Here is a 27534-nt window from a genome sequence, read left to right on the forward strand (position 1 = left end):
ATGTCCCGGGAGAGGCACTGCTTGCGGCAAAGGTAAGTGATGGAGCAGCACCAGCTAACGCCAAACCCATAGACACCCACAAAACCTTTACCGATAAGGTGCCCACATGCTGGATGCATCCATCAGCAAAGAGAGGCGGGTAACGCCCAGGACTGTGTCTCTCCTTTCCTGGGTGGAGCATTTCACATGCTCTGAAGGATTCAGAGCTCTAGAAACCAGAACTGACATTTCTGTGTGTGCTGGAAACCACCAGATATTCAAAGTGGCAGGAAAAATTGGGTATTTGTGCATCTGGAAGAGAGCTGCGGCTGGATGTTTAACAGATTCCTCTGCCCCCTACAGCCCACCAGCAGCCAGACTCAGAGGCTTTCTTAACAGCTGCATGGAGGGATGACACAAAGTGTGTCCTTCTCCATCCTCCCCTCTCATGGAGATCAACTTCCTTCAGAGCAGTGAGGGGTGGCACAGTGGTTTTAGCTCTGTGTCTGAAACATTTCAAATACTAGGGTAATGGCCCCACTCTTTGTGATTAGGGACTGAGCAGAAACCCTCCAGAGCTAAAAGCACAAGCTCATACCACCAGAGGTGAAAGGTGCTTGGAGCTGTAACAGACTCACATCCTCTGTGACGCAGGTACAAAGAAGGATCGACGGGTTACACCAGGCAACTGTATGTTGCGGTGTAAAGACCTTGGAGTTGTCAAGTGTACTGGGCTGAGCCGTGGCAGCCCAAATAGTCAATCTCCCCACCAGTCTCATCTCCCTGGTCCCTTTGCACCTAAAGCCGGCCGACAAGTTGATGTAGTGTAACGTGCCCTGCTCTGACATCCAGTGGGTCTGTAAAATGTGCATAGTTTACACCGACTTGTTAATTCTGTAGGGACCAGCCTCAGCCCTGGCATAAGCAGCTGTAGTTCACATTGGCCCAACGTGGAGTTGCACATGCTTACACGTTGCACATGAGGGTGTGGGCGATGATGGGACGTAGGCAGCTGGTTTTATCTCACCTTCCCCAGTCTCAGTTGCTTTGATTGCAGTGCTGCCCACCTCCCTGCCATGTGCTGGAACACCAAGTCAGTGCCAGTTACTTGATAGTGCAAGAGCCACTTAGACCGACCTGCCCTCCATCCGCAACTTATGTCAGTACTTATAACACTGCCCAATTAGTCCCAGCGCCTTGTGGCCCAGTGACATCTCTGTGACTGCCTCCTCTTTTCCTTTGTGTGCCCTCTCTCACTCCTGTCTTTTGTTTGACTGGATCCCGCCCCACTCCCTCTGTTCATTCCCTCACACCACAGCGGCTGACGGCCGGTGCAGCTTTCCAGAGAACTCCCGCTGCGTTTCTCTCAGCCCGCCTCTATTGCTAGCTCTTGTCAAGTCTGCCACTGAGGGCGGCACAGGGGACTGGAGCGGAAGCCCCTACCTCCGCTAAAGAGATGAATGAGACCCCTGGAGAGGCACCTCTTTAACCTGCTACTCCAGACTCACGGGATGCTAATGAGAGCTGGCATCTGAGAATGCAGAGCCCTCGCTGTGCCTGCCCCCTCTACTCTGCTCCTTTCCATTCTGCATGAACGCACTTCTAAGCAGAGGAAGCCCAGGCACGGCCCCCTTCCTCTCTCCTTCCTTCTAAAGGAAAAAAACCCTCCTTTTATGTGGGCTGACTGGCTGCATAATTAGGATCCGGATGTATCAAGGTGCCTTCCGTCTGGAGACAGCCGTGATTCTCAAGTAATCTTGCCACTAACAAGACACGCCAGTGTTGGTGTGTCTCCACAGCCATGGAATTTGCTGCAGAATCTACCCCTCGCTGCAGGATTTTGCTCCAGATTCAAGCTTGCATTTAAAAACAAAAATTTAGAAAGGTTTCTAGGGTTGCCAAGAAAACCTTCCAAGCCTGAGCCAAGTGCACACAATGCAGTGATATCTGCCTGAGTTTGCAGGCAGCCTGAACTAATCCTCCCCTGTTTCATCCCAAGGGAAGGATAATTCTGAAGTGTCACGATGCAAACTTTGTTTCGATCATTATTTCACCCTTTCACTGCCGATGCTCTTCAGATAGAGCCAATATGCTTGTTCCATGGTCTCAAACTGCCCCCTCATAGCCTCCAGGCTACCAAAAAATTGGCCTCTTCTTAACTGTCAATAACTCCAGCTCCCTCCTGACGACTTCTGCTGCAGGCCAGGATGAATGCATGTTGGCAGTGCTGTGCTGGGAAACTTGCACAGCGTTTGCATTATCTTGCCCTCACAAGCAGCAAATTCACCCAGCCGTTTCTAGGCAACTACCATGCAACAGATTGTGCCATCTCTGCACAGCTGCCCCATGAATCCCGAAACTGACCAACTTGGTCACAGGGCTTCTATTTCATAAGAGTATGTTAGGAGCATAGGATTGGCTCAGGAAAGGAGCCGTTACTTGCTGTTTCTAATGGCATATCCTGTCTCTGGCAGCACTTAAAATTGAAGGCAAAAAAAACCCAAAACAACCCCCAGGGTGTTCCGTTGTACAGTGCTGGACATGCAGGAAGAATTCCCTGCTATGCCCCGACAGATGAGATTCGATAACCCTGTCATTATTTTAGCAAATGCACTTAGCAGCAATCTACCTACTTAACCTATTCCATACATTCTTAACCTGAGAGTTGCCACCAAGTCTCAGAGGATTGCAAATATGACGGCCACCATTTTAGTTGACATAGATCGAATTGAAGCAGGGACATGCTGTGTTTGCAGCATAAGATGCCACAGCTTGAGTTAGGGTCAGGCCTCCAACAGATCCATATCCTCTGTAGATCAGGCCTGGTGGGGTACTTATAGCACATTCACCAGACATCCTACACAGACGTCCTCTTTCTTTATGCCTAGGGGGGAGAGAAGCCCTGAAACTTTTTACTCCAATAACATAGCTCAGCTGGCCCTGTAGTAGCAACATGCTCTGTAGAAAAATGAGTTTCACATAGCTTCTGCCTAGACTCTCCCCAGGCACCTCAACTTCTTTGCCATCCTGAGCAGGCTCAGTACACTGGTGGTTGGCTTCCAAAAGCATCCTGCTTCTCATTCTCTACCACCGTGACTGGGTTGGGGCTGCACATATAGCCAAGTCTATACCATGTCTAGGCAGCAAAGAAAAACCCATAGCTGGCCCGTACCAGCCCACTCACTCTGGGACCCACCCACCTCGCAGGGTCCTAGAGCCCAGGTTCCAGTCCAAGCCCAAAGGACTACACATCCTTGAAACAGCCCCGCAGCCTGAGCCCTGTGAGTGTGAATCAGCTGGCATGCGCCAGTCGTGGGTGTCCAGTTGCTGTGTAGGCATAGATAGTTGCCACTTGGTAGAATCAGCCCCATTGCTGGGGCTATGGAATTCCACTCCTTTAAAAACCCAGTCAGGGTATTTGACTTGCTTGTTATTTGCCACTTAGGTATTATTACTAGAGTGCTGTGGGAATCGGATTATCTGGTTGATGGGAAGTTCTGCATCTGTGTATTTCTTTGCCGTTCTGAAACCAAACTGAACCAAAAGAATTTCAACAGTTCCCTCCAACCAAAATAAAATAAAATTGTTTGGGGTTGATCATAACATTTGGATTAAAATTCAGACTTTTTGTTCTAATTTAGACTTCGTTATATAAAATATTTAAAAATGGAAACAAAAAGTCATTCTGAAACACTAAATTGAAATATTTCCTTGCAAAAAAGATCAAAATAGTCCATTTGGAGTTTATTGGGATGCTCAGGTCCCATTTTCTTTCCTAAACAAAATTGTGTTGAAGTCAACACGTTACCACAACACGTGATCATATCAACAAAATGACATTATCTGATGGAAAAACATTGCGTCGGAAGTTTTTCAAACAGCTCTAATGATTAGTATTGCCAATAATAATAATAATTGGTGCACTGTAGTACTCAGAGACCACAACTAGAATCAGGCCTCCATGAGGCTAGGGGTTGTACATACACCTAGTAAGAGAGTGTTTCTGCGCCAAAGAGCTTACACTCTAAACAGAAGGAAGAGGAAGGTGAGGTGATTTGTCCAAGGTCATACAGCAGGTCAGTGGTGGAGTCAGGATTAGAACCCAGGGCTCCTGAGTTCTGAGCCAGTGGGCTATGCGCTGGATTGCAGTGTGTCACAGCCCTTGTAAAGTGTCCCTTCCCAATACTCAGCACTGTAGCCTGATTTTTTTAATAGGGAAAGTAAATAACACCCCTCCTCCCCTTGTAACTTATATTGCCTGGGGATTAGAAGACGCAGTGTCGCAAGCAGCTAGTGCATGTGAAGCAATGATTTCTCAGTTAAAACCAGGAAGATTGATTAACCAGCTGAAGTTCATGTGTATGAAGTCAGCTCCCCCGCCACCTCAAAGTGTGGGTCAGTGGGCCCAATGGTACTGCTAATTCAAATTTAGGCACCTTTAATATCACAATACCAGGCTGCTGTGGTCGGGTACAATGCACTGACCTGTGTGCTTTTGCTTCTCTAAATCTGGGTAGCCCCCAGCACTGTCTCTTTCTTTGGCCTCTGGCACATTTCCTGAGCACAGACTGTCTGTTACCCCATCATGGAAGTGTGACCTGCGGGCTCCCAGGTCCAGTGCTGACCTTCCAAGATACCCCAACTGTTTAAGCAGACCCCTTCCCAGAGCTTCATCTTGCGGCCACTCTGGTTTACTGTTTATTTCTTCTACATATTCACATGAAGCAATTCATAAATGATAGCACGTAACTCACAGAACCCTTTGCAAAGTCTAACCCCATTACTCTTTACTTTAGATAGCATGTGAAATATACAACTCCAGACAAAACAATAAAACACGTACTCATCAGTACCTGCCTCAGTGCCCTCACCACTCTTGAGCATTCTTTGGGCCTAGGTCAAACTCTTTTAAGAAGTCAAGAATCCTTCCTCTCCCCTTTCCCTCCTGCACAAGGCTTCTCCTCTCACTCCCACTTCCTGCTTCTGGTCTTGTCTCCCTCTCCCCGAAACGGCTAGCAGACTGCAGAGAGACCATTTCCCATCCCTTTGTCAGTCTGCAGATCAGCTACATCAGGTGAGCAGAATCCCGCACCAGGTGATGCATTGCTTAGTCACCAGCCCACCTGGGCAGACTGGTTCTTCTATGTGTCAGCCAACCCCTTATCCCTGGCAGCTTCCATGTGAATAGAGGACGATCAAGGCTTAAGGACATGCCATTGTAAGTTTTGTGCCACTAGCCCTTGGGATTTCATCCTGAAATGGAAGTAAAAGACAAAAGAGAAGGCAGACAGGCCCCAGGCCCACATTCGACATGGAGTCTGCAGTCTGATGGAGACACACAGTGAGTCCCCACTATCAAACAGAATTCATAAGTTGCATGCAGATTCCCCCAAGGGTCACAGTGTCTCATCAGTCATTCTAGCTGGACAGAGAGAGAAAACGGCACATCCTGGAGGAAGGTGGCAGTGCTATCATGCTGCCATTCTGTCCAATCGCATATCCCTAAAGCTATACGTAAGTGAGAGCATTCTAAATTTGGGGCCATTGGAAATACATTTTTTACGCACTTACATAGTCTGTTTGTGACAATCGGATGCAGAACCTGCTGCTCTACTGCAGAGGGCTGCCTATCAAATTACTGCCTGACTTCTGCTTCTGTGTGTTAAGCCAGAGGCCACAACGGTCTTATAGCCTCTGTGTTTTAGTGCTTCGAAGTTCTCGAAACCACTGGGCACTCCTACCACAACGTGCTCTTCTCTGCTTGCAGGCTCCACCTATCCCAGGGCACAAACAGCACCATGTGTGGGGGCCAATCCAAGAACTACCAACTGTGCCAGCAGCAGGTAAGACCCTCTCCCAGGGCTGCCCATTTACTCCTAGGGAAATGATGTGTCCTCAGCAGGGGCTCACAGGGCTGCGGTGCTAGGGCAAGCCCACTGGGTGCCTGAGATTTGGATGGCAATGGCAAGCGGATGAAGGGTGTGAGCGTGGCAGACAGTGGTGTGGACACAAGGGTCACCCCAGAATTGAGATACGCACAGGTGTGACTAAAGATCTTTTTTTATGGATAAGAACAAGGCCAGTGCTGAGAATAGCAACAATCTTGACTCAGTGCCACTAACCCCTTTGAAACACAGATGGATGTTTTATTAATATTAATACAGCAATAAGAATAAGAATAATACTTAGCTCCTTCCAGCCATAGCTCTCAAATGCTTTACAAAGGAAGTCAGTATTAGTCTCCCTTTTACAGATGGGGAAACTGAAGCACAGAGGAGGAAGTGACTTGCCCAAGGTCATCCAGCAAAGCAGAGGCAGAGCCGGTAAATGAATCCATGTCTCCTGAGACCCAGACCCAGACCACTGCTCTATCCACTAGGATAGTCAGCGAGGAGTAAAACTGCTACAGGAACTTTCATCTGAGGATCTCAAAGTGCTTTACAATTATCTTCATTTTACAGATGAGAAAAATGACTTGCTGAAGCTATCAGAGCAAGCCAGTGGCAGAGAGGGGATGAACTGAGGAGTCCTGACTCTCAGTCTCTGCTCCGTCCACTAGATCCACTCTCCCCTTTTGTAACATGTTTCTGCCCAAAGCTTTGAGATGAGGAGGGCCTGCGGGCTGTACTAACTGCATGTGGAGCTTTTTTGCACAGTGGATCCTAGCCCTTGATCTAAGGGGGTCACACTGCTCTGGGATGAGAGAGGAATTTGGATCCCTTGGAGGTTTTCCCTTTCTGTAGCGGGCTGGTTTTGATCTAGGAAGATAATGTTAGCTTTACTTTCCCTGCAGCCTTGCCCAGCCAACACAGCCAGCTTCAAACAACAGCAGTGCGCCACTTTTAACGGCAAGGACTTTGGGAAGCGCTATTATCACTGGATGCCTCTCTACCCAGGTTTGTCCACAGCTGACTAACTTAGCATGAGGGATGGGGGAGGAGAAGTACCTGGGGAAACTTGGTCAATGGTGGGGATAGGAGAGGAAGAGTTGCCCCCTGGTTTGGGGGTGTGTAAGCTTTCCTAATCTCCAGGCCAAGGTGCCATCTGGTGGCAGCGGTGGGGGATCAGTGCACCCACCGAGTGAAGTGGTCGGCAGCCTGGCTTGTGGTGATGTGACTGCACACTTGGCTATTCGAACCTGCTGGGCGAGGGCTCAGCAAATTAACAGGCAGTCTGTCTCAGGCCTCATAGAAGGAGGGCTGAGCACTTAAACTGGCTATGGCTCCCAGCTCCTGGTTGAAGTGAACAGGAATAGTCTGTGGCTCCAGCCTTCTAAGGTAAGGGCTGAGCGCTTAAACACTCGTGAGCTCCAGCCACTTGGTTGAAGGCTGGGCAAACAACCACTCCATATTTCCAGTGTAAAGGTTAGAGTGCATCAAGCCCCACGTGAGGGGGGCAGCATGGCTGGGGGTAGGGAGACCCGGGCCCACCCTGCTCCACGGATCCCAACCCAGGGCCCTAGCAGTGACGGGCAATCCCACTACAGGATCAGCGGGGAAACGTGTGGTTACCACCTCGCCTCCTGGCAGCACAATAGAACCAACGTCTTGTTTCCCAGGGCTACTTCCCACTAGCTTCTGGAGGCGCTGCTCCACTGCCACTGGGCCTGGGCTCTCCTTCTCACACTCAGGTGTCTCTTCCTCCATTGGGTCCTCTGGCTCCTGGGGCTGAGGGCTGCCTTTTTTCCCTACTGCGGGTCTCAGGCTCATCTCCCTGGGAGGGACATCTGCATCCTTTCCGGGTCCGGGCCCAACTGAGCTGCAGGGCCCTGCTCATATACCTCTTGCCCTGCCCCAGCACTTCCTAGCTGCACCCACCAGGAGGAATTAACCCCCTCTGTGGTGAAGGGAGGCCACTCCACCTCACTACAGGGTGTCTCCCTTTACTCCCTCTGAAGGAATTCTCCTGCCTGGCAACTGCCTGTTCTCTGGGGTGCAGGCATTTCTCTTGCCCCTGCCTTCTCTTTGACCTCCCTACCTCTGGTTCAGAGCAGTCTCCTGCTTTGGCTGCTGGTTAAGCACCATAGGCATGTGCACGAGGTGTGCCGGGTGTGCCCAGGCACACCCTAATGCAGGGGTGTCAAACATACGACCCGCGGTCCGGATTCGGCTCGCGAACCTTTTTTATCCGGCCTATGTACCTTTTTGATGTGTCCCGCGGCGCCATCTCGCTGTGCCACCGAAAGAGTGGAGGGCGAGCGATTTCTCGGTGGACACAGTGCGCTGCCGCCGAAAAAGAAGGAGCTGCGAGATTTTGTGGTGGAGACTAGGACGTCACGAGAATTCCGCCAGCGGGTAATTCAAATGGGGCCTGCCGGTGCAATTGTGGTTTTCCCTGGGTGCACACCCTAATAAAAATTCCCCGGGTGCACACCCTAATGAAATGTGCTGCACAAGCCTATGTTAAGGACAGATGTAGAGCCAAGATTTTCAAAGCAGCTAGTGATTTTGGTAGGGTTATCACCTTTGAAGTGCAAGAAAAACAGCACCAACTCCTCTCCCCCCACATGTAAGCCCACCACAACCCAAGCCCCCAACCACAAGGCAACTCCACAACCCCTCCTTCAACAGCCACTTAGAGTATCTACAGAGATAACACATAGTGCGATGTTATCAAACTTATCTCTATCTCCTCACTCTCGCATGATTCAAACCCTCTCTCGCACACACCGCAGTGCACCTGCATGCTGGTGGGCAGATAGCTGCTGTATTTTCAATAGTTTTGATCTGTTATCATTTCAACTGCGAAAGTGGGAACACTGCAGCATCTTTAACTGGACACAGAACCTTTTAACATTAGCTATCCCAGTGTATTGTGATGATGATACAAATCTTCAGATCCACATAAAAAAACCCAGACAGATTAAATTATTTTTCTGGCAACTCCGTAAAAAAACCGACCAGACTGGTCAAATACTGGCCAGGTGGTAACCCTAGGTCTTGGGTGCCTCCGTTTTCAAGTGCCCAATGGGAGACACCCTAAAGGGGTCTGGTTTTCAGAGGGTGGGTGCTCAGCACCTTCTGAAAATCTGGCCCCTTTTCGGTGTTTCCAGTGGAGCCCCTGAAATCGCCCATCAGTTTTGAACATCTTGGCCTCGGTGCTTAACTCCAGATACCCGGGTCTGAAAATGCAGGTGGTGAAAGCTGCTGAATCAAGAGCCCTGGAGCCCTCCATGTCTTCACAGCACATGTATAACAGGCCCAGCAACAGCGCAAGCTTCCACCGTGGCTGTGAGCAGAGAAGGGAGTTCAGTCTCCTACACCCACTCAGCCAGCTGATTTTGCCTATACTGCTGCTGGTTGTAGTGGTGGGCTTTAGAAGCTGGACACCAGTCCGCTTCCAAGTAGCGGAGAGAGCCCACCAAATCATTTCACCTAAGCTACCAAGTGGCCTCTAAGTAGGGATGACAGTCAGTTGATACTAGCCAGGGTAGCTGTAAACCAGTGACCTAGAGAAGAAGAGCAGTGTCAGTCCTGGAGCCATCCTGTGCCCCCTCTGCTCTGCCCTTTGCCATCTCACCTCTCTCCCGTTAGATGATTACACCAGTATCTCCAACAAGCCCTGTGACCTCCAGTGCACCACCAGGAGCGGAGAGAGACAGCTGATGGTCCGAGCACAGGACGGCACATCCTGCAAAGAAAGGACGTACCAGGGGGTCTGCATCAATGGCAAGTGTGAGGTGAGGCACTGGGCGGAAGGGCCATGTACCAGGAGGCTGAAGGCATGTCAAGCACCACACCTACAGACAGTAGAGTGAAATTGACAGCTAGTATAGTGTTTTTGTAAATGTCACACTAATGCCTGTGTAGCCAAGTTTGGGCTGCGGAAATCATTTTGTGCAGCCACGCACTCGAATTAGGTTTTTGCTCTCTGGAAACGTCTTCTTTTCTTTTGTGTTCCTTGCAGTCTATTGGGTGCGATGGAAGTCTCTACTCATCCCAGACGATGGACAGATGCAGGGTGTGCGGAGGGGACGGCAGCACTTGCTACCGGGTCTCAGGCAGCTTCCGAAAGGGGATCTCACAGTTAGGTACACCCTGTTAAGTGATGCCCATCAAACGATTTCCGATGTTGCTTCTTGCTAACACCTACTGCCAACTAGGGCAGAGTCTGCACATCCCAGCTGAAGGAGCTGTATAATACCTTGCCTTTCTTTCCCCATTTAAGCCAAAATGATGGTATTTTGTCTGTTCAGCTTAATCACAAGAGGAAATGAGCTTGGTTCGCTGTATGGTAAACTGGTGAGGTTTTCCTCCATCTCTTTATGATGCGAAACGGCTGGGGAAGCTATTTTTGTCTATTGATCTCGGCGTCTTGCCCATGCCAGATGATGTGAGGAGTTCAATGCACCTTCTTTTATCTCTGCTCTGAGTTGATTTTGCGCTTGAATTTTAATCTTGTACGAGGAGGGCCTCTACATTTGTAAATGTCTGCTGCTGTTTTTAGTGACAGCAATCATTCTCCTGTACTCTTCCAGGCCTATAGGCTGCAGAGAGGGTAAGTGTTCTCTGAAACTTGGCTGTGTTAGGGCGGTTCTCTTTCAGGCCCTGCAATTCCCCTCACATATACCCCTCTCCATATTCCCACTCTTCCCCCCTCACAGAACGACAGGGCTGTAGAGCAGCGCTGTGACGCACTGGTAACCAGAGAATATTGATTGTAGGAGCGTCTGGGACACCTTCTCACTCTACTTTATGGTAATTGAACTAGACTGCAGCACCCCCTACTGGAGACAGCCCTATTGTAACTGCCCTCACTGCACTTCACAGCTGTGGCAGACCATTCTCCTTTTTTAGGGGAAGAGGAAAAAGTTAAACCAGGGAGGGGATTTTTTTATTTGTTTGTTGGTTTTCCTTTTACAGCAGCAACTGCCAGCTATGAATAAATGCCCGCTCCAAAATGCACATCATTGCTTTTAAAGGCGACCTGCAGAGGATTGGGTTTGTGCCTGTTGTTTTTGCTGCTTTTAGGATGGATAAAGAAGTCCTGAAACAGTTTTCAAATATAAGTATTACTTTCTGGGTTTATATAGTTTTTTGTTTTTTAATATCAGGATTGTCACATCTGGTCCTTGTTGATTTTGCTGGAAGATTCTTGGGGACTGAGATATTTACTGTGATCTCTCACACGTTCATAGAATCACAGAATCATAGAAGATGAGGGTTGGAAGGGACCTCAGGAGGTCATCTAGTCCAACCCCCTGCTCAAAGCAGGACTAACCTCAGCTAAATCATCACTGAAGGGGCAAGGTAGAACAAGGTGGGGCAGATAATATCTTTTATTGGATCAACTTCTGTTGGTGAGAGAGACACCAGCTTTTGAGCTTTCACGGAGCTCTTCTTCAGGTTTGGGAGCCTTAGGTTATGTCTACACTAGATAGCTTACAGCAGTACAGCTGCACAGAAGCGGCTACGCCGCTGGGATCTCTAGTTTAGCTGCTCTAAATCGACATGGGAAAGCTCTCCTAACAACATACTTAATCCTCTCCCAACAAACGGCAGTAGCCATGTCATCAGGAGAAGCTCTCTCGCCGACATAACATTGTCCAGTCAGGCGCTTATGTCAGTGTAACTTATGTCACTCAGATAAGTGGTTTATTCACACCCATGAGTGACATAAATTATACCAACATAAGTGGTAGTATAGACATAGCCTTAATCAGAGTGTGTCAGCTAAATATAAGATGGAACTGATTGTTTAGCGTAAATAGTTAGCATATTTCAAGGGGCCATTCAAGGTGAAGTGGCCTGGTAACACCTCTCAGGTCATAGGGAGGAAAGGAAGGGCAGCGGGTGAGGTGGGGAAAGCAACTGGGGAAGGGTTGTTAGTGGGTTATAGATTGTTATAATAAGCCATAAATCCATTGTCTCTATGGGGTAAGGTGGGTGCAGTTGGATTTTTAACAAACCACCCGAGTTTAAAAAGTGTTAACAATAAACCAAAAAAAGGGTCAAACAATGTGACTAAAACTCTCTTCCACACACAATTCCTCATCTTTTATTTGTTGTTGTTTTGACTATTTAGATTGCAGTAGCAAAGATGCCACTGCAGCCATGCAATGAAAATTATAGTCTTTTGTCTATTGTGATACCGTTATTTCACTAGGTCTCCATAGAGAGTTACCACAGACTTTTGCACGGCAGAGAACGCCCACGTTTCTAATGTCATATACAATCTGACAACAACCTTCTAGGCATCCTATACCCATCATTGTAAAATTGGTTTGTGCACTTGCTAGCTGTTTTCACTGCCGTTGCAGGTCACCTTTCACTCTCCTTCAAGGGGAAACTATCAAGTTGGTGATGAGATCTTCAGCCCTTGCTAGTTCAGCTCCAACCTTGGGCCGTCGTTGGTCCTTTATCTTTTTGTGCTCTTGGCTCTAGAGGGTAGTATCACACCCTCATGCACCAAAAGCTGATACCTTCTTCCTCCGTCCCCGAGTTTGACTCAGAACTCAGATGTACCCCTGAGGCTTGCAGCAGCTCAAACGCAACAGACCAGGCAATGATTTAAAAATTTAAAAAAAAACCCTTGACTGCAAACAAACACGCACAAAGGGGAGCTGGGACAAGACCCCTTTTCCTCGAGCAGCTCCAAAAAACACAGGCCTCTTGAGCTAAAAGAGGAATTCCAGGACAGCATCACCCTCCTGCATGCACACAGAGCCAATACGCTGCCTCTGGCTACGCCCATTGTAACATAGCAAAAGTCCATCAGTCAATCCCAATATTGCCAACCCCAAATATTCCAAAATCATTTGTCAGGCTCACCAAAAATGGGCTTTAAAATCATGAGAGTATGTAAAAAAAAACTAGATTTGGTGGTCTTTTTATTTGCCTTCTCATTTGTGAGCATTTAGGGTGCACATTTTGAAGCTTTCACCACAGCCACAAGGGATAGAAACTTACTTTTTCTTGAAGAATGAAGGCCGAAATCATCACGTATCCACGTGTCTCAAGGAGCTGGGGCTTTAATGAGAACAATCATCGTGAGACTCAGGCAGGGCCCAAGCATAATTCTTTTAGACCCAGTACACCCTTCTAACACGGGCCCCCTGTGTTACAAATCTCCAAGATTTGCAAATCTCACAAGATTTGGACAATAGATACATAGATACAGGGAAATAAGTTTCTATAAATATCCTCAGGCATGATCTACAATTTAGCCTCAATTTTTTCCTCATGGTAATGGGGTTTGCAGCCTTGGCCGGGTCCCCCAGGGCCTCCGGGCCCCAGTAAAGTGTACCCTTTTCCCCCTCATGTGGGGGCCCTGGATACATGACAAAAATCATGAGCATTGACAACACCGCAATCCCCTCACTGAGCCGCCTGTTGAGGCTGGATCAGCCTACATCTCTTTCCCACGCTGGGTTTCCCAATCCTTTCTTCTGTTCTCACTCCCCAGGCTACGTGTTCATCACCAACATCCCTGCTGGCGCCACAGACATTCTCATCATCGAGCGCCGGAAAACTGAGAATATTCTCGGTAAGCCGCAGAAAAACACCAAGAATATCATGTCACCACACCCAGAAGTCAGGGAAGAGCTGTGCTCCTGGGAATGGTGCAGAGAGGCTAGGTCCCTGACAGCAAAGGATGGTAGAGCAAAAGCTGAAGTGGAGCGTGTGCAGGAGGCCTTGTGCATGACCGCTGCCAGGCTGGAGTGGGTAAAGTCAAACCAGAGCAGGGAAGATGGTGGGGAGCCGCTTTAAGTGGATTTGAGCCCCTTTAGATATCAGAAACTGGAATCAGATCTGGAACCAAGAATCCCAAGCTCCTTGCCGCAGTAACTCCTCCCTGCAATTCCTGACCCTTGGGCGACTGGGGTGGGGAGCCCATGGCAGCGCAGCTCCTGAGTGAGCCTTTTTCAGGGTTGTCGGGAGCAGCAGGGAGGGGCTGGCACACTGGGTGATGAACCAGGGTTCTCGGGGTCTCCACCTGACTTCCCTGCAGTCCTTCTGGCTGCACCGAGGGATTCCTCTAGAGGCCACCACCCCAGTGCCCCTTAGGGGATATCTGTACTCCTCCAGCAGGTGTTTCTTTAGGAGGTAAGAATACAGGCCTGAGGAAATAAAGGACAGACAAGATCATCTGTGAGCCTCTCTCCCCTGGAACCATCCATTCAACTGAGGTATCACCCAGTCCTTTGTGGTGGATCTTTGCTCTCTGGATGTGTTGGGTAGCAGCTGATGGGTTCTTCTTGGTGCTTTCCGAAAGCAAAGGACTGAGAGAGCTAGCTGGAGTTAGGCCATTAGAGGATCACAGATAATATGACCAACCCTACCTCCACTGTAATTCACTTGACTAAAGACAGGCTCACACTAAAACATTGGCTCCAAACAGCCCTGAATTTGAGGGGGTGGTGGGATTAGAAAGCCAGATCTGGGTCAGAATCTTGGGTCTCTCCCTATTTTTGAGCTAAAATGGATTTGAGTCCAACTCGCTGGAGGTGAAATTTTTCTACCTTTATCACTGTCCCATTGAACCTCCTATTTTTCTTTAACGTTGTGTGTTAGAATCATAGAAGATGAGGGTTGAAAGGGATCTCAGAAGGTATCTAGGCCCACCCCCTGCTCCCTCTACCTCACACATTACTGTGATTTAAAGAATCTGGACTAGAAATGTGAAGCATTGTAGCGTGAGTGCAGACCACCCCCAACTTGGTGTCTCAGGACACAGACACACAGAGCCCAAGACAACATCTCCACTCTGGTGATTTTCCTTAGCAATGGTGTACTTCTCCATACAAGTCTTGTGGGTAGCGAGAGGGCAGTTCACTGGTAGGTATACAGGTCAAAATAAGGGCTACCAGATCTAATGCAGCAAGCGTCAGGAAGGAAATTTAGAAACCTCTCAGTCACCGCCACGTACAAATGACCAAGTGAGCAATTTTATTTGTATCTTTTTGCCTCTAACTTCCTCTACAACATTAGCTGTTGGCCACTTCCTGTCTGATCTGATGTGGCAAATCCTTGTAACTTACAGCAGAGAGAGAGCTGCCGCCTTAAACAACAAAAGGGTAGCCCTCTCCCTTCTCTGTTCTCAAGGGACAGCTGTATACTGCCCCGAATGTAAATCCAGTACTGTTGCGTGGGCTGCTGTTGGCCTGTCTTTCTTGAAGTATGCTTGGAGTTAAGTCTCCTGTCCATCTCCTCCGTTTGCAGCACTGGCAGATGAAGCTGGGCACTTCTTCTTCAATGGGAACTCTGCCATTGACAATCCCCGAAACTTCCGAGTGGCTGGCACAGTCTTCAAGTACCGCCGCCCTTCGAGCCTGCACTCTGACGGCCTGGAGTACATCATTGCCCAGGGGCCTACCAATCAGTCTCTGAATGCCATGGTACGTAAGGCGCTAAAGATTGGGATGCTTCCCTGCTTGTCTCCTTTCTGAGCCCCGAGAGCACAGGTGCCCTTCAGGCAAGGGAATTTTAAGTGATGCTTTCTGGGTGAGACCATTCCTTGGGGGGCGGGGATCCCGCCTGGCCATGCTGGTACACCATCTCCTCGGTGGTCACCACAAAGCAGTTACTCTCTGCGTCCGGTGTCAGGGTGTGGTTCAAATAAGTTTCTGAGCCAATAGAAGTGATACATGCAAAGGAGCTGAAAGGGTTTTTGTTCTCTCCCCAGTACTATAACTTCAATGGGAAAATGCCCCATATAACGTATGACTACACGGTGCCCCATGTGCCTTCGCCAGCTCTCCAAACAGCTCCCCCAGTCCTAGAGGCACCTCTCTACCTTCATCTCCCAGACTCCAGGCTCAAACATCCAGCCCCAGTTCCAGCAGACTCCGGGACTTCGCCTGGTTTCAATGCCACTTGGCTCTCTCTCTCCCCGGATGACGTCCACGACCGGTTCCCACCCGGAGAAGAGCACACAGACCTGAGCTTCAACAGCCAGGACTTCTTCCAGAGTAACGCCACCTCTCAGGCTGGGGACTGGGGCTGGGAACCGGGGGACGAGGAAGAAGAGAAGTTTGGCTTGCAGCTCAGACAAATCTACCATGCAAATGGAGAGGAGGAGGTGGCAGCAGTAGGTGAAGAAACTGATTTGGGTTGGTTTGTTTTCTTGGCTACCAGGTGGTTGGTTGGGTAACTGAGGTGCTCATTACGGGCTGGACTTTCAGAAGCACTCAGCATTGGCCAACACTGCTCTCATCGAAACCAGCGGATGCTTTACCATCTGGGCGGAGGGGGGGGGGGGGGGGGCAGTTACTTTAGCCTCGATGGGCTCATTAACCCCCCTGCATTTTCCTTTAGCCCCCAGCTTAAATCAGATTTCCATCAGCACAGCCATGCCCTACAGCGTGATGAGGCCTGAGCTGCCGGAGAGCAGCGGGATCAGGGCATCCAGGCTCCATCTCTTCAGGAGATTGTGTCACCGGGGCCCACAAAACACTGCCTTTTGCAGGGAACGGCAGCACCTGGCTGCTAAGCTGGGCTGGAAGAACTCGACTGCAGGGCTCTGGAGTGAGCTGGCGGCTAGATGGCCGGAAGGGCTGCGTACAGGGTCTGCCATTAAGAACTTGCTGGAGAGCCCGAAGGCAGAGAGCCAGGAAGAGGCAGCTAACTACAGTGTGATTGCAAATGTGCAGAGCCCCCTGCCGGGTTCCAACTCAAGCCTCCGCATTGGCCTCGGGAATAGCCACCAGGCAGAATCCCTTCAAGCCCCTGGCCCTGAAAGGTGAGATGCTGCCAGGTTCCTGAGGGAAGACCAGGTGATGTTCATCCTGGGAGAACTGATCATCCCAGTCCCATGGTAACCTCAGAGTTCGCCTCTTGGGTGTCCCCTCTCCCACTCCTATGTTGTTATGATGGATGCCTCACCAACGGTGACGGAGGAGGCAGGACAAAGCCAGCAGCCTGTGTCCAAACGCCCAGAACATGTTCCGCAGTGTCTCTGCTCCTCCAAAGGGGCTTGGTCACATCCTATGCGAGCCTTTTAAATGGGATTTGGATAAGTTTTCCCCTCCATCGGAGCCATCAGTGAGATGAACACAAGTATATTTAACACTAGGGCCCCAGTTACGTTCTATGAGTCCTCCTAGGAAGTCAGAATTCACTTAAAGAATTAAAAATCGTGTGCTCACTCCCCTAGTGGAGGAATATTTAACCAATGGCTGTCCAGACCCCTACAAATGACCCATCGAATCCATGGGTCTGATCAGAGCTCCGCTCACTAACAAGATCTATCAGTCATAGGAGATCTTCTCATGCTACCTGATACACACAAGCCTATGGGCTGGGGGGAGCAGTGAGCAAAAGAACCAGAGCCACCAGGGTTCCTCTCCAGCCCTTGGAGTACCCAAGGAAGGCTTTCATTATTCTGCTGTGGTTCTTTCACTCATTGCATCCTGAAGTAAGCTCATTCCTGCTCTTCTCTCTCTGCAGCAATGAGTTCAATGTGAGCCCCCTGGGCCATGATGACATCAGCTTGGCTGACATGTACCGGTGGAAGGTCTCCGCCTATGCTCCCTGCAGCTCCACATGCACTTCAGGTAGGTTTGGCCTAGGAGACTGGATGGCTTTGCAGGACTGGGAATGAAATGTAGAGCCCGTCACCTGAAGGTCCCCACGTATGGTCCAGCCCAGCAACCAGAAGCTGTTACTTATGTGAAGGTGATTTGATAGCCCCTGTGAAATAACCTAGTGTTTTCAGGCCAATTCCTAGTGGAGAAGTGTCCCCACACCCGCTGGCACAAGTCCACACCCCTGTGGGTGATCTCAGCCACTAGGAATGGTGAGTAAGATGCCCTTCCACTGTCTGGGTCAGGGTTGAGGCACATGGCTAGGGCAGGGTGGTGAAAGCTTGCACTGCTGCTGTCTGTGTTGTCCTTCGTCCGGGGCTCAATAGAGGGATCCGTTCTCGAGGGCTGGCAAGTGCTTTTTCACCAGTACTAAATCCTCTTCAAATGCAAACAGAGGATGATATAAAGGATGCGGCTGCACCACAAACAAGGGTTATCGTTTACACACAGGCACAAGTCCTGTACCCCAGGTACAGGTGAGAGAGCTGCAAGGGAAGAACCTGGGCATGTATATGTGATCTTCTGGGTCACAGGGGCTCCTGTTGCATTCGGCGAGGATCTATGTGATTACCCTAACTGGAAGATGAGGGCATGTTTCTGGGCTTGGGCTGAACTTTTTAACTTTTGTTATAAGCCCATGAGAAGAACCTGAGCCCCGCTGAATGGTAGGTTCACACTTGGTGGAATCCTTTGGTGTGAATAGCTCCAAGCTGGGCTCCAAGTCTTTACCAGTTGGCTTCATGCTGGTGGGATGACTGGAGGGGCTGATGTATGTTTGGTGGGGGAAGGCAGCTGGTACATTCAAGACCTGTTAGTCTGCAGAGGACTTCTTCATCTGGCTGAGACTCATGGAGAGCGGTGTCAGAGTGAGGGTCGATATTTCAGGGAGATGGGAGTTTTACTTACGTTGGAGCATCCTTTTGCCTTAACAAAGTGAGACGAGGAGTAAAGGACCTGGGAAGCGATGGGGGGAAAGCAACCCTTCAGTAGCATCTGGCTGTCTTTGGCACCAGTAAACGTGCTGTCGAGTGTCAAGTTCTGGTCTTGGCTGATGACCTGCCAGCCTCATCACATGGGGCTTGACCTTTGGAGTTCTCTTCTGGATAGTGATCCAGTCGAATATTTGTATTTTTATAATGGCACTGGAGTTTCAGATACAGTAGGGACCGTGTACTAGATGGAAAATGTAGTGCTTTGTTGGATAGCAGGCACTGATGGCTCTTGGCTAAGAGATTCCTGGTGCTTAGCAGGCATCAGCACCTCCTATGCCATGTGTGTCCGGTACGACGGCGTGGAAGTGGAGGAAGCGTACTGTGATGCCCTGACCCGCCCAGAACCCACTCATGAGTTCTGCACAGGGAGAGACTGCCAGCCCAGGTGCGTGAAGCTATTCAAACCCTGACCACCCCCCTCTCAGAAAGACTCCCAGTCAGCTAAGTATCCAGCCACAGACAGACATGCACAGCATCAAACCGAGCTAGGTGGGACCTGGGACGAGAACACGCAGGCAGAATAATGCATGGGAAGCCCGTGACCAGCAGAGCAGGAGAAACTAAGCCTTCGCCTACACCAGGGGTGTCAAACATCTGGCTCATGGGCCAGATACGGCCCACCAACCTTTTTGGTCCAGCCACTGGCAGCAGCATACACTGCCACGAGATCTCGTGGCTTCATACTCTCAGCGGTGTGCGCTGCCACCAGAGAGTATGACGCTGCGAGATGTCACAGCGTCGCGCGCTGCCATGAGATCAGTGCACTCTGGCGGCAGCACGTGGAGCACTGTGTGCACAAGACACAGCACTCCAAAAGTGCCTAGTATTTTGATTTGTGGGATGTATGGCCCACTTGAAGTACGTTTTAATTTAAATCTGGCCCGCCATAGCAAATGAGTTTGACACTCCGGACCTACACTGTGAGCTAGGGGTGTGAGTGCCCAACTCATACACAGGGGAGGTGCCCAGGGCCTACCCACTGGTTTCACATAGGTTCGTAGTCAGCACTGCTCAGCCATGCCTCCGCTGCTGCTACCCACACTACACTGCTATTTACACTCTTGCTAGCGCCACGCCAGCTGGTGCGTGTGTGTGTGTGTGTGTGTGTGTGTGTGTGTGTGTGTACATGAGCAGGGGCACCATCCCTCGCTCGCAGTGCAGCTGGGATCTACATCGGAGAAAGCGTGCGAGAGAAGAGGGGTGGAGATACAGGACACAGAAATCCCACCTGACTGATCCCACTCAAGAGCGTTGACATTGGTTGTCACTTCGCATTCACAATGCAGCATATTAGAAAGAAGTGTCGGGTTGAGGAGGGGAGCTGCCCTAGTCTGTCATTTTTTGGTGGCGATATTAATGCAACAGTGCAAGGAGTAACCCTGGAGATACTTAGGCCAGGGGTTTGCCATCTGTGCGGATTGCTGGGCTGGGTGTCATTGCTTCATTGCAGACTGGAAGAACCTCTGATGTCTATTTAAAGCTGCCGTAGCAGGTCATGCAAGTCGGGATAACCCCACCTCCCAGCTCCCCAGGACATTGCTGCTCATTGGCAGGGCCAGAAGCAGAACATGTAATTTACAAGTCATGCAGGAGAGAGGAATTTAACAACCCGCCAAGAGGAAAGGATGGCCAACAGCTGCATGGCCCCAGGGACCCCAGAGAATGAGCGCTGCCTCCCTGCCCCTCTCCCACCATACTCTGACGGGGAATAAATTACTCCACCCCCTTTTCATGGAGCAGTTCATTCCCCCAGGGAACTCATTCACCTACTCTGGCTGGTAGATGCAGGGCCAGGGTTCCTCCCAGTCTCCATGCTGCTCCACCTGCCCCCACCCAGTTGCTCACAGTGGCTAAGTAGCCCCTGTGTTCTCCACAAGAGTCAGTCGCAGTCTGAGCCAGGGAAAAAGGCCCTTCCTCTCCTGCTGGCTCAGACAAACACTGTGTGACAACCCAGCCCTTTGCGTACGGGAATCATGTTGCTCACGAAAATAGGTGGCAACCTCAGCGGTGGAAGGTGGCAGCACACAGCAACCCTGCACACCAGTGTAAGGCAGAGAGCAAAGGGGGACAGGGTACTGAGTTGAAAGGCCACCGTAAGGCTAGGCTGTTGCACAAAGGCAATTGAACTCGGCAGGATAGAGGGGTTAACCCCCTTACGCTTGGGAAGGGGTCATGGCGTGTAGTTTTTAAGACCCATGTGCAGTCAAGCCTCAGTGCTGCTGCTGGAAGATTGATGAGGAACTTCTACTTAGTTACAGGACGGTAAGTGTCCCCTAGAGCCTTCGCTTTGATTAGAGCTATAGGGAATTCCCATGTAGCCAGGAAGCCCGCCAACGACCTGTTTCAGATCCCCCCTGCTCTGCCGTCCGTGGCCCTCAAGGTACTTGTTCTGAGCTGTGCTTTGTCTTCTTTCGCCTGGAGGTGGGAGACCAGCCGTTGGAGTGAGTGCTCCAGGACCTGCGGAGAGGGCTTCCACTATCGGACCGTGCGCTGTTGGAAGATGCTAGCTCCGGGCTTTGACAGCTCCGTGTACAATGAGCTGTGTGAGTCAGCTGGGCTGGCCAGGCCTATGGAGAGGAAAGTGTGCAAGAACAAGGCGTGTGGGCCCCAGTGGGAGCTCTCCGAGTGGTCGGAGGTACGGTGTGCAGTGGCCCACCCCATTCCCCGTGTCAGTGTTAAACCAGGGAGTAGCCCATGACCAGAGGAAAACTGCCCTCAGTAAGTGCACTCACTCCTACCTGTAGTGCTGAGGATGGGTCTGCGTGATTGGAAGCACATTAGTTAGGCATCATGGGGAACCTAGCAGTGTTCTTGCCCAGCTTTTACATATTCTAACCCAGGCCAGGGGACTGGAGTCTGATACCCCATTTGCTAGCTTGTATGACAATTTGAATTTTTGTAGCGTCATCCCAGTCAGGAGCTCTGTGAGCTTAGTCGCAGAGCACCCCTGCAAGATAGTGGCATAACCGCCCATTTTCCAGCTCAGGAAACTGAGGCACTGAGACACGAAGACCCACGCTTTCAGAAGAGGTCATTGATTTTGGGTGGCCAACTCAGCATGCCGGGGCCCCCACAAGTCTAGCTTGTTGGTGGGTGCAGCGGCTCTGAAAAAAATCAGGCCCAAAGTGACTCATGCTGGGCCCCAAAACTTGTGAGCATTTGGTTGAAGTGACTTGTCCCCTTACTGACACCTAGTCTGGTCTCCATGTTACAGTGCTCCGCTCGGTGCAGCAGTCAGGGGATGATGAAGAGGGAGGTACGCTGCTCAGTAGAGCCAGACCTCTGTGATGAGGCCATGAAGCCTGCCAGTGAGAAGGAGTGTACAGGCCCCCCCTGTGACCGGCGCTGGATTGCCTCTGACTGGGGACCGGTGAGTCCACGCTGAGTGCTTTTCCTCTTCCCCTGGCCTCTTTGGGGTTGGAGGGCTGGGTGGAGAAATCTAGTAGCCTGGGACTGAATAGATGTGGAGATGGAATACCTCCTGCCCCTCCGTTAGAGTTGATTGTGGGACCAGAATCCCCCCCACCCCCAGAGCACATTACGAGACTGGAATTCCTCCCCTTAGGGCGGATTATGGGATTATCTCCCATGCAAACAGTTTTCACCTATTCATGATAGGCAAAAAAGGGCTGAATTGTTTTTGCCCAGACGATTAACAAACATTCACCTCTGGGCACAGACTGAGCCTGGAAAATGTCAGCTCAAAAGTTGGGAGTGCCTGAAAACACACCATTAGCCAGGAAGCTGCTGCACCACTTGAACTAAGGGGGCTGTGCTAGGGCCCAGCGGTAGAGTGATTTAGCCATGGAGCAGCAGAGCTAGGAGCAGGACGCAGGCTGGTATGTTTACATGCCCTTTATTTCCCCAAGTGCTCAGGTCTGTGCGGCAAGGGGCGGATGAGCCGCTTTGTCACATGCCACAACCTGGAGGGGAAGCTGATCTCGGACTCCCAGTGCAACCCAGCTGTCAAGCCTGTGGCTGTCCACCCCTGCGGGGACAAGAACTGCCCTGCACACTGGGTGGAGCAGGAGTGGGACGAGGTAAGCCTGGAGAGGCCTCACTTCAACCCATCTGCTGTCTGGGGGGGCTGTCTCCAGGGAAGGGGCCCGGGAGCCTTGCCACAAGCACACGGGGGCTGGGATAAGTCAGTGAGGCTCCTTGGAGGGAGAGTGTTTGGGGCCCCGGGAAGGATCAAAGCAGAAGCCCTGAGGAAGCCAAGAAGCCAGGGGGACGTTCCTCTCCCTGGGGAGAAGAGGGAGGGTCCTGCCCCGGGGGGAGACAGCTTTGGGCTCTGGGGGTCCATGTCCTCAGCTCCCTGGGCCAGTTCAGCTCCTTCAGGCTCTTTGCGCTGTCATGGCCCACCGGCTCATGGGGTTCCTTTGCCTGCTCCTTAGAGCAAAACCTGGCGGGAGGGGGACAGAGCTCAGCTGCCCGCCTGCCCGCCCCAAGGGCAGCCTGCCATAGCGGAGGCAGAGAAAGCCAGATGAGTTGGGGCGGGTCTCTTCAGGCTGCATTCCCCATTGGCGCTTGGGGGGGCCTTGGCTACGGGGCGTTGAGCAGTTGACAGCCCCTAGGTTGGTGCTAGGCTGGGCTGGCAGAACCACATGCCCCTTCCCCTAGCGAGGTAGCTCAGGAGGTTCCTGAAGCGGGGGGCGGTCCACAAACCCCAATGCCACCAGCTGCCTCTCTGAGAAGGCTCGACCTCTGCGGTCTTTTCCATAGCACCCCTCAGAGGGCCGGGCTGTCTGAGGAGGAGCTCTGCTTCCCCCCTCGAGCGGGGCGGATCCAAGGGGGGGCCGCTGAACAGGGCCCCTAAGTTCAGCTCAGTGAGTGATGCTGGGGCTGCTCCAGCACCGCAGAGGGGCCCCAGCCAAACCCCCAGGGCCTGTGGGCTGGCTGAAATCAGGGCCATCAAGGTCCCGGTGTGGCACGCCTCTCTTGCAGTGCTCGCTGAGCTGTTGTGAGCATCCCTCAGTCCCGGGAGCAGACGAGCTGCATTGGCCTCCGCCTACCCTGCTTCCACTTGAGGTCGAGGGTGAGCAGTGGGAAGGCCCGGCCACGTGGCGCCGGCTGCAGGCACTGCGGGGTTGAGTCAGGCACGGCTGGTGATCAGGGGAAAGGGGTACGCTGGGCCTAGGGACAAGGACACTGCACGGGAGAGGGTGTCCCCGCCACTCCATTCCTCCCAGCATGGCCTGGCTACCAGCCACCCTCTCTCTACCAACCCCCTTCCAGGCCTGTCTAGATCAGTGGTTCCCAACCGTTTTGAGTGAAAGCCCCACTAGTTAACACATGCACCCCCCTGCCCTGGCCATAAACATATATAACCCCTATACACACATACCATGATGATGATAATACCACTAAATGACATAATAAATGACTCTTACCTGCGTAAGACACTAAGCCTTCCCTCGTGCAGCCACCACTGCCCGCTGCATGTGCCTACCCCCTCCCCCACACCGTCATGGACTGCTCCGTTCCTGCCATGTGCCCAGCCGGCTTCGGGCTGGGGGGGGGGGAGGGGGGACTGCTCCTCCGCTCTGGCCGGCGTGGGGCTTGGGGAGCTGCTCCTCCATGTTGGCCGGCGTGGGGCTTGGGAAGCTGCTCCTCTGCTCTGGCCGGCGTGGGGCTTGGGAAGCTGCTCCTCCATGCTGGCTGGGCTGGGGCTGCTCTTCCACTCCAGCCAGTGCAAAGCTCAGGGCTGGTGCTCCCTCGGGGGGCGGGGGGTGCTCCTCCGCTCCGGCCGGCAGAGGGCTTGAGGTTGCTGGCCTCAGGGGGCTAAATGATCTCAATATTATTGAAGTCTCATGGGCCCCCTGTAATCTTTGGTTGCCGCCCCTCTTCCCCAAGGGGGTTCCCACCCACCCCCCCAGGCTAGGCACCGTTGCTCTAGACCACAGCGGCTGCCAGTGGCAGAGCAGTACAAACGTGCCAGACAATACGATTGCTGTGTGCCCCCGCTTTTTTCAAAACAGCCGACGCCAGCATGCCCTCCCCCCCCACCCCACCAATCCCAGGAGCTGCTCTGTGCTGCCTGCCGAGGGTCGCACGAGTATATGTACATGCATGGGGACTCACAACCCTCGCTCCTAGCGTAGCTGTCCCCGTAAAGAAACAGTGCCAATAGCCACACAACATGACCCCTGTGCCTGGTTCCTCAACCTCATCAGCCTCATCACCGATGGGTCCAGGTGCTCATGCAGGGGTCTTGCCAGTCTCACCCCAGCCCAGCCAGCACCTGGTGGCCCAGTAACCGTGGCACACAACTAGTAACTTGCACACGTCTGTGCCCTGGCTCCAAGGCCCTCAAAGTCCACCCTTCTCAGGAGGAGCAGGCCTGCGGGCAGGATGGATTGGCTACCAGCCTGAGCCCCCTGGCTGGAGTGCAGCATTCTTAGTAACCGTGCCTGAGCTGGCTTGTTTGCACTTTTCCAGTGTGACGCCAGCTGTGGCCGGGGGGTGAAGACCAGGCGCGTGCTGTGTGCGGGCCTGGAGAATGGCGCGTACAGGGAGTATCCAGACAAGCGCTGCAACGCTGCCCAGAAACCTGAGGTGCAGGCAGCCTGTTTCAAGCGGCCTTGCTCTACATGGTTCACAACTGCCTGGTCTCAGGTAAGGGAGGCGAAAGAGCTGGGAGAAAGATGCCGAGAGGAAGGGGTGATGGGCCTACCCCTCAGGATGCTACAGAGGACGAGGCTGCGCTGCCAAGGGTGCCTGGGGGGATTTCTGCTTTCTTGTGCCTCTGGCAGAGCTGGGGCTGAAGGGACCCACCAAACCTGCTCCATCCACAGGCTAGTGGTGGATGGCGAGGACTGGCCATGTTTGATGAGGAAAGCCCCACAGCTTAGCACCCATGACCCATACAGCAGGACGCACAGCTCTGCCCTCCAGAAGCCAACTTTCTTCGTGCCTTGCACTTGAATTTAAGCTGTGCGCATTTCATGCTAGCGCCAGGTGCCTGACTGACAGCCCTAGGGGGGCAGGTCTCCTCTGGCCCATACAGGCACCCCAGTCCTGCCTCAGAGGGACCCGCCTCCGGGGATGAGACAGGCACTCAGGTCCTGAGACCGTTCCATGGCTGGCGTCTCTGCTGAGCCCTCCCACAGGGGGCTGATTAGCAAGCATGCAAGGGCGGCAGGAGGTATTTTGCCATGCGTGCAGATTGAAACCACCACACTTATGACCCGTAGGCCACCAAAGGGCCAGCAGCTGGTTCCCAGTTTCAGGCCTCACCTGTCCTGGGGTGGATTTGAACAAGTTGCCTACAGTGCAGAGAAAGGGGTCAGTGCCCCATTCCCCAGCCCCATTACAGCCTCCTTTGTTACTAACTATAAATTCTAACCTCCTCACCAGCTCATTGAGCACCCATAGTCTGACTGTTTGCCCCTGGGCCAGGTCTTCAGGTGCTGTGCAGACATGCCTATCAATCACAGGAACGCTGGCGATGCTAGCTGATGGTAATGAGGCCTGCCCTTTTCTTCAGCTTGTACAGCTCTCAGCACAGCCTGGGGGATGGCTCTGAGCCGCTAGCTGTTATGCAGGGAGCCAGCTGGAAGAGGCAACACTAGCGTCTTGGGAACGGTCTGTAACAGGCAACAGGAAACGCAGAAAGCAAAGGGTAGTTCCCATGCCCGAGGCCCATTAGGTGCGGGGCTGGCTGCAGCCTTGCTGGGGCGTGAGGTGGGAACTCACCCCCTGAACATCCCCTGCCTTGGGGGGCCAAGCGGCATGCTTGAGGGTTGGTAGGAAGGCGCCTCTCTCACAGCCTGTTTCTCCTCCCTCTCACTTCCGACAGTGCAGTAAGACATGTGGGGCCGGCCTGCGGCTCAGAGAGGTGAAGTGCTACCAGGGAGAGGCCCTGGGACAGGGCTGTGACCCGGTTTCCAAACCCGACGCCAAGCAGACTTGCCAACTCCAAGTGTGCCCCACAGAGGCTCCAGGTAAAGGCAGGGTGTGCTGTGGGTGGCAGCCTGGGGTAGTTCAGGCTGAGGGGGGGCAAAGCCCTTGTTTTAACCCCTGCTGTGGCTGCTTTCACTCCCCAGACGAAGACTGTGAAGACAAAATGACGGCCAACTGCGGGCTGGTGCTGAAGGTGAAGCTGTGCTCCCATTGGTACTACAGGAAGGCCTGCTGCTGGTCATGTAGGAGTAAGGCGCCCTGATGGCTGCCAGCCCACACTTCCCTTCTCAGACCAAGGGGCAAGCTCCCCCTAGACAGACTCCACAATAAACCCCTTTTCTATGACAGAAGCCATTCTGCCTGGTGTGCTCAGTCACGGAGCCAGGCTCTGGAGAACAGCCTACTCAGCTAGCAAGGACTCCTAGGGCACACGTAGCAATAAGTCCTCCCTTCCCCCGTAGGCCTTTAGGGGACCTTTTATAAAGGGACCGTCGTTCCTTCAAAGCTACCAGACCCTGGCTAGTGTGGGGCATTGGTCCCTGCCGTCCATCAGCACCGAGGAGTTGCTCCTCTTCCTCCTGGTGGCACCACGTCTTCTGGGTCTGTACCCAGCGCCTCAGGGATGTGAACAAGAAGCACCAGCAGGTATCACAGCCAGCAGCAACTGTGGCAGTAGCTCTACCCTCCAGCCACAAGGTCAATTTTCTAACCAAAAAAATAAGTCCATTTGACAGGAAAGCGATAACCCCTCCGTTTGTATTTTCTCCACATGGGCATTTGGGCATGGAGGGGAGCGGGGCTGGAAGGGGAGGCAACAGAGGGACTGGCGGAGTTGGAACTGATGGGAGGGCACAGGTGCCCCAAGCCAGCTTCCAGCACCGCACAGTGTAAAACCTGCTCAAAGAACAGAGACGGCCCTTGTTATATTTCAACGTCCTCATTTATTTCTGACATTCAATCTGTAGCCACAGCTGAACAAGAGGAGGAGAAAGCTGAAGTAGAAAAGTCAGACTTTCCTGTTCCGTTCCTCACCCCTTAGCAGGTCTGAACTGACATGTTGGTCTCCCGCTTGCATTGTGTATCTCACACTTTTGTACTTATCCACTTATACATGTTCCAGCACAAGTGCAAAATGTG

General features: G+C 52.1%; 1 protein-coding gene across 1 annotated transcript; it reads left to right on the forward strand.

The window, feature by feature from the left end:
* LOC137142946 (ADAMTS-like protein 2) lies at positions 1-27275 on the forward strand. The gene is made up of 17 exons (XM_067532480.1): positions 1-32; positions 5747-5822; positions 6773-6875; positions 9513-9658; positions 9886-10009; positions 13384-13464; positions 15141-15316; positions 15604-16030; positions 16236-16659; positions 17367-17473; positions 18754-18880; positions 20917-21130; positions 21710-21865; positions 22365-22535; positions 24934-25110; positions 26294-26438; positions 26541-27275. Exons 1-17 carry the CDS (start codon positions 1-3, stop codon positions 26657-26659), a joined length of 2805 nt encoding a protein of 934 aa, XP_067388581.1. The 3' UTR covers positions 26660-27275.
* Positions 27276-27534: the final 259 nt, after the last annotated feature.

This window comes from Emydura macquarii, unplaced genomic scaffold (genome assembly GCF_026122565.2).
Source record: "Emydura macquarii macquarii isolate MOO-44397 ecotype Brisbane River unplaced genomic scaffold, CSIRO-AGI_Emac_v2 contig_3287, whole genome shotgun sequence".
NCBI lineage: Eukaryota > Metazoa > Chordata > Testudines > Chelidae > Emydura > Emydura macquarii.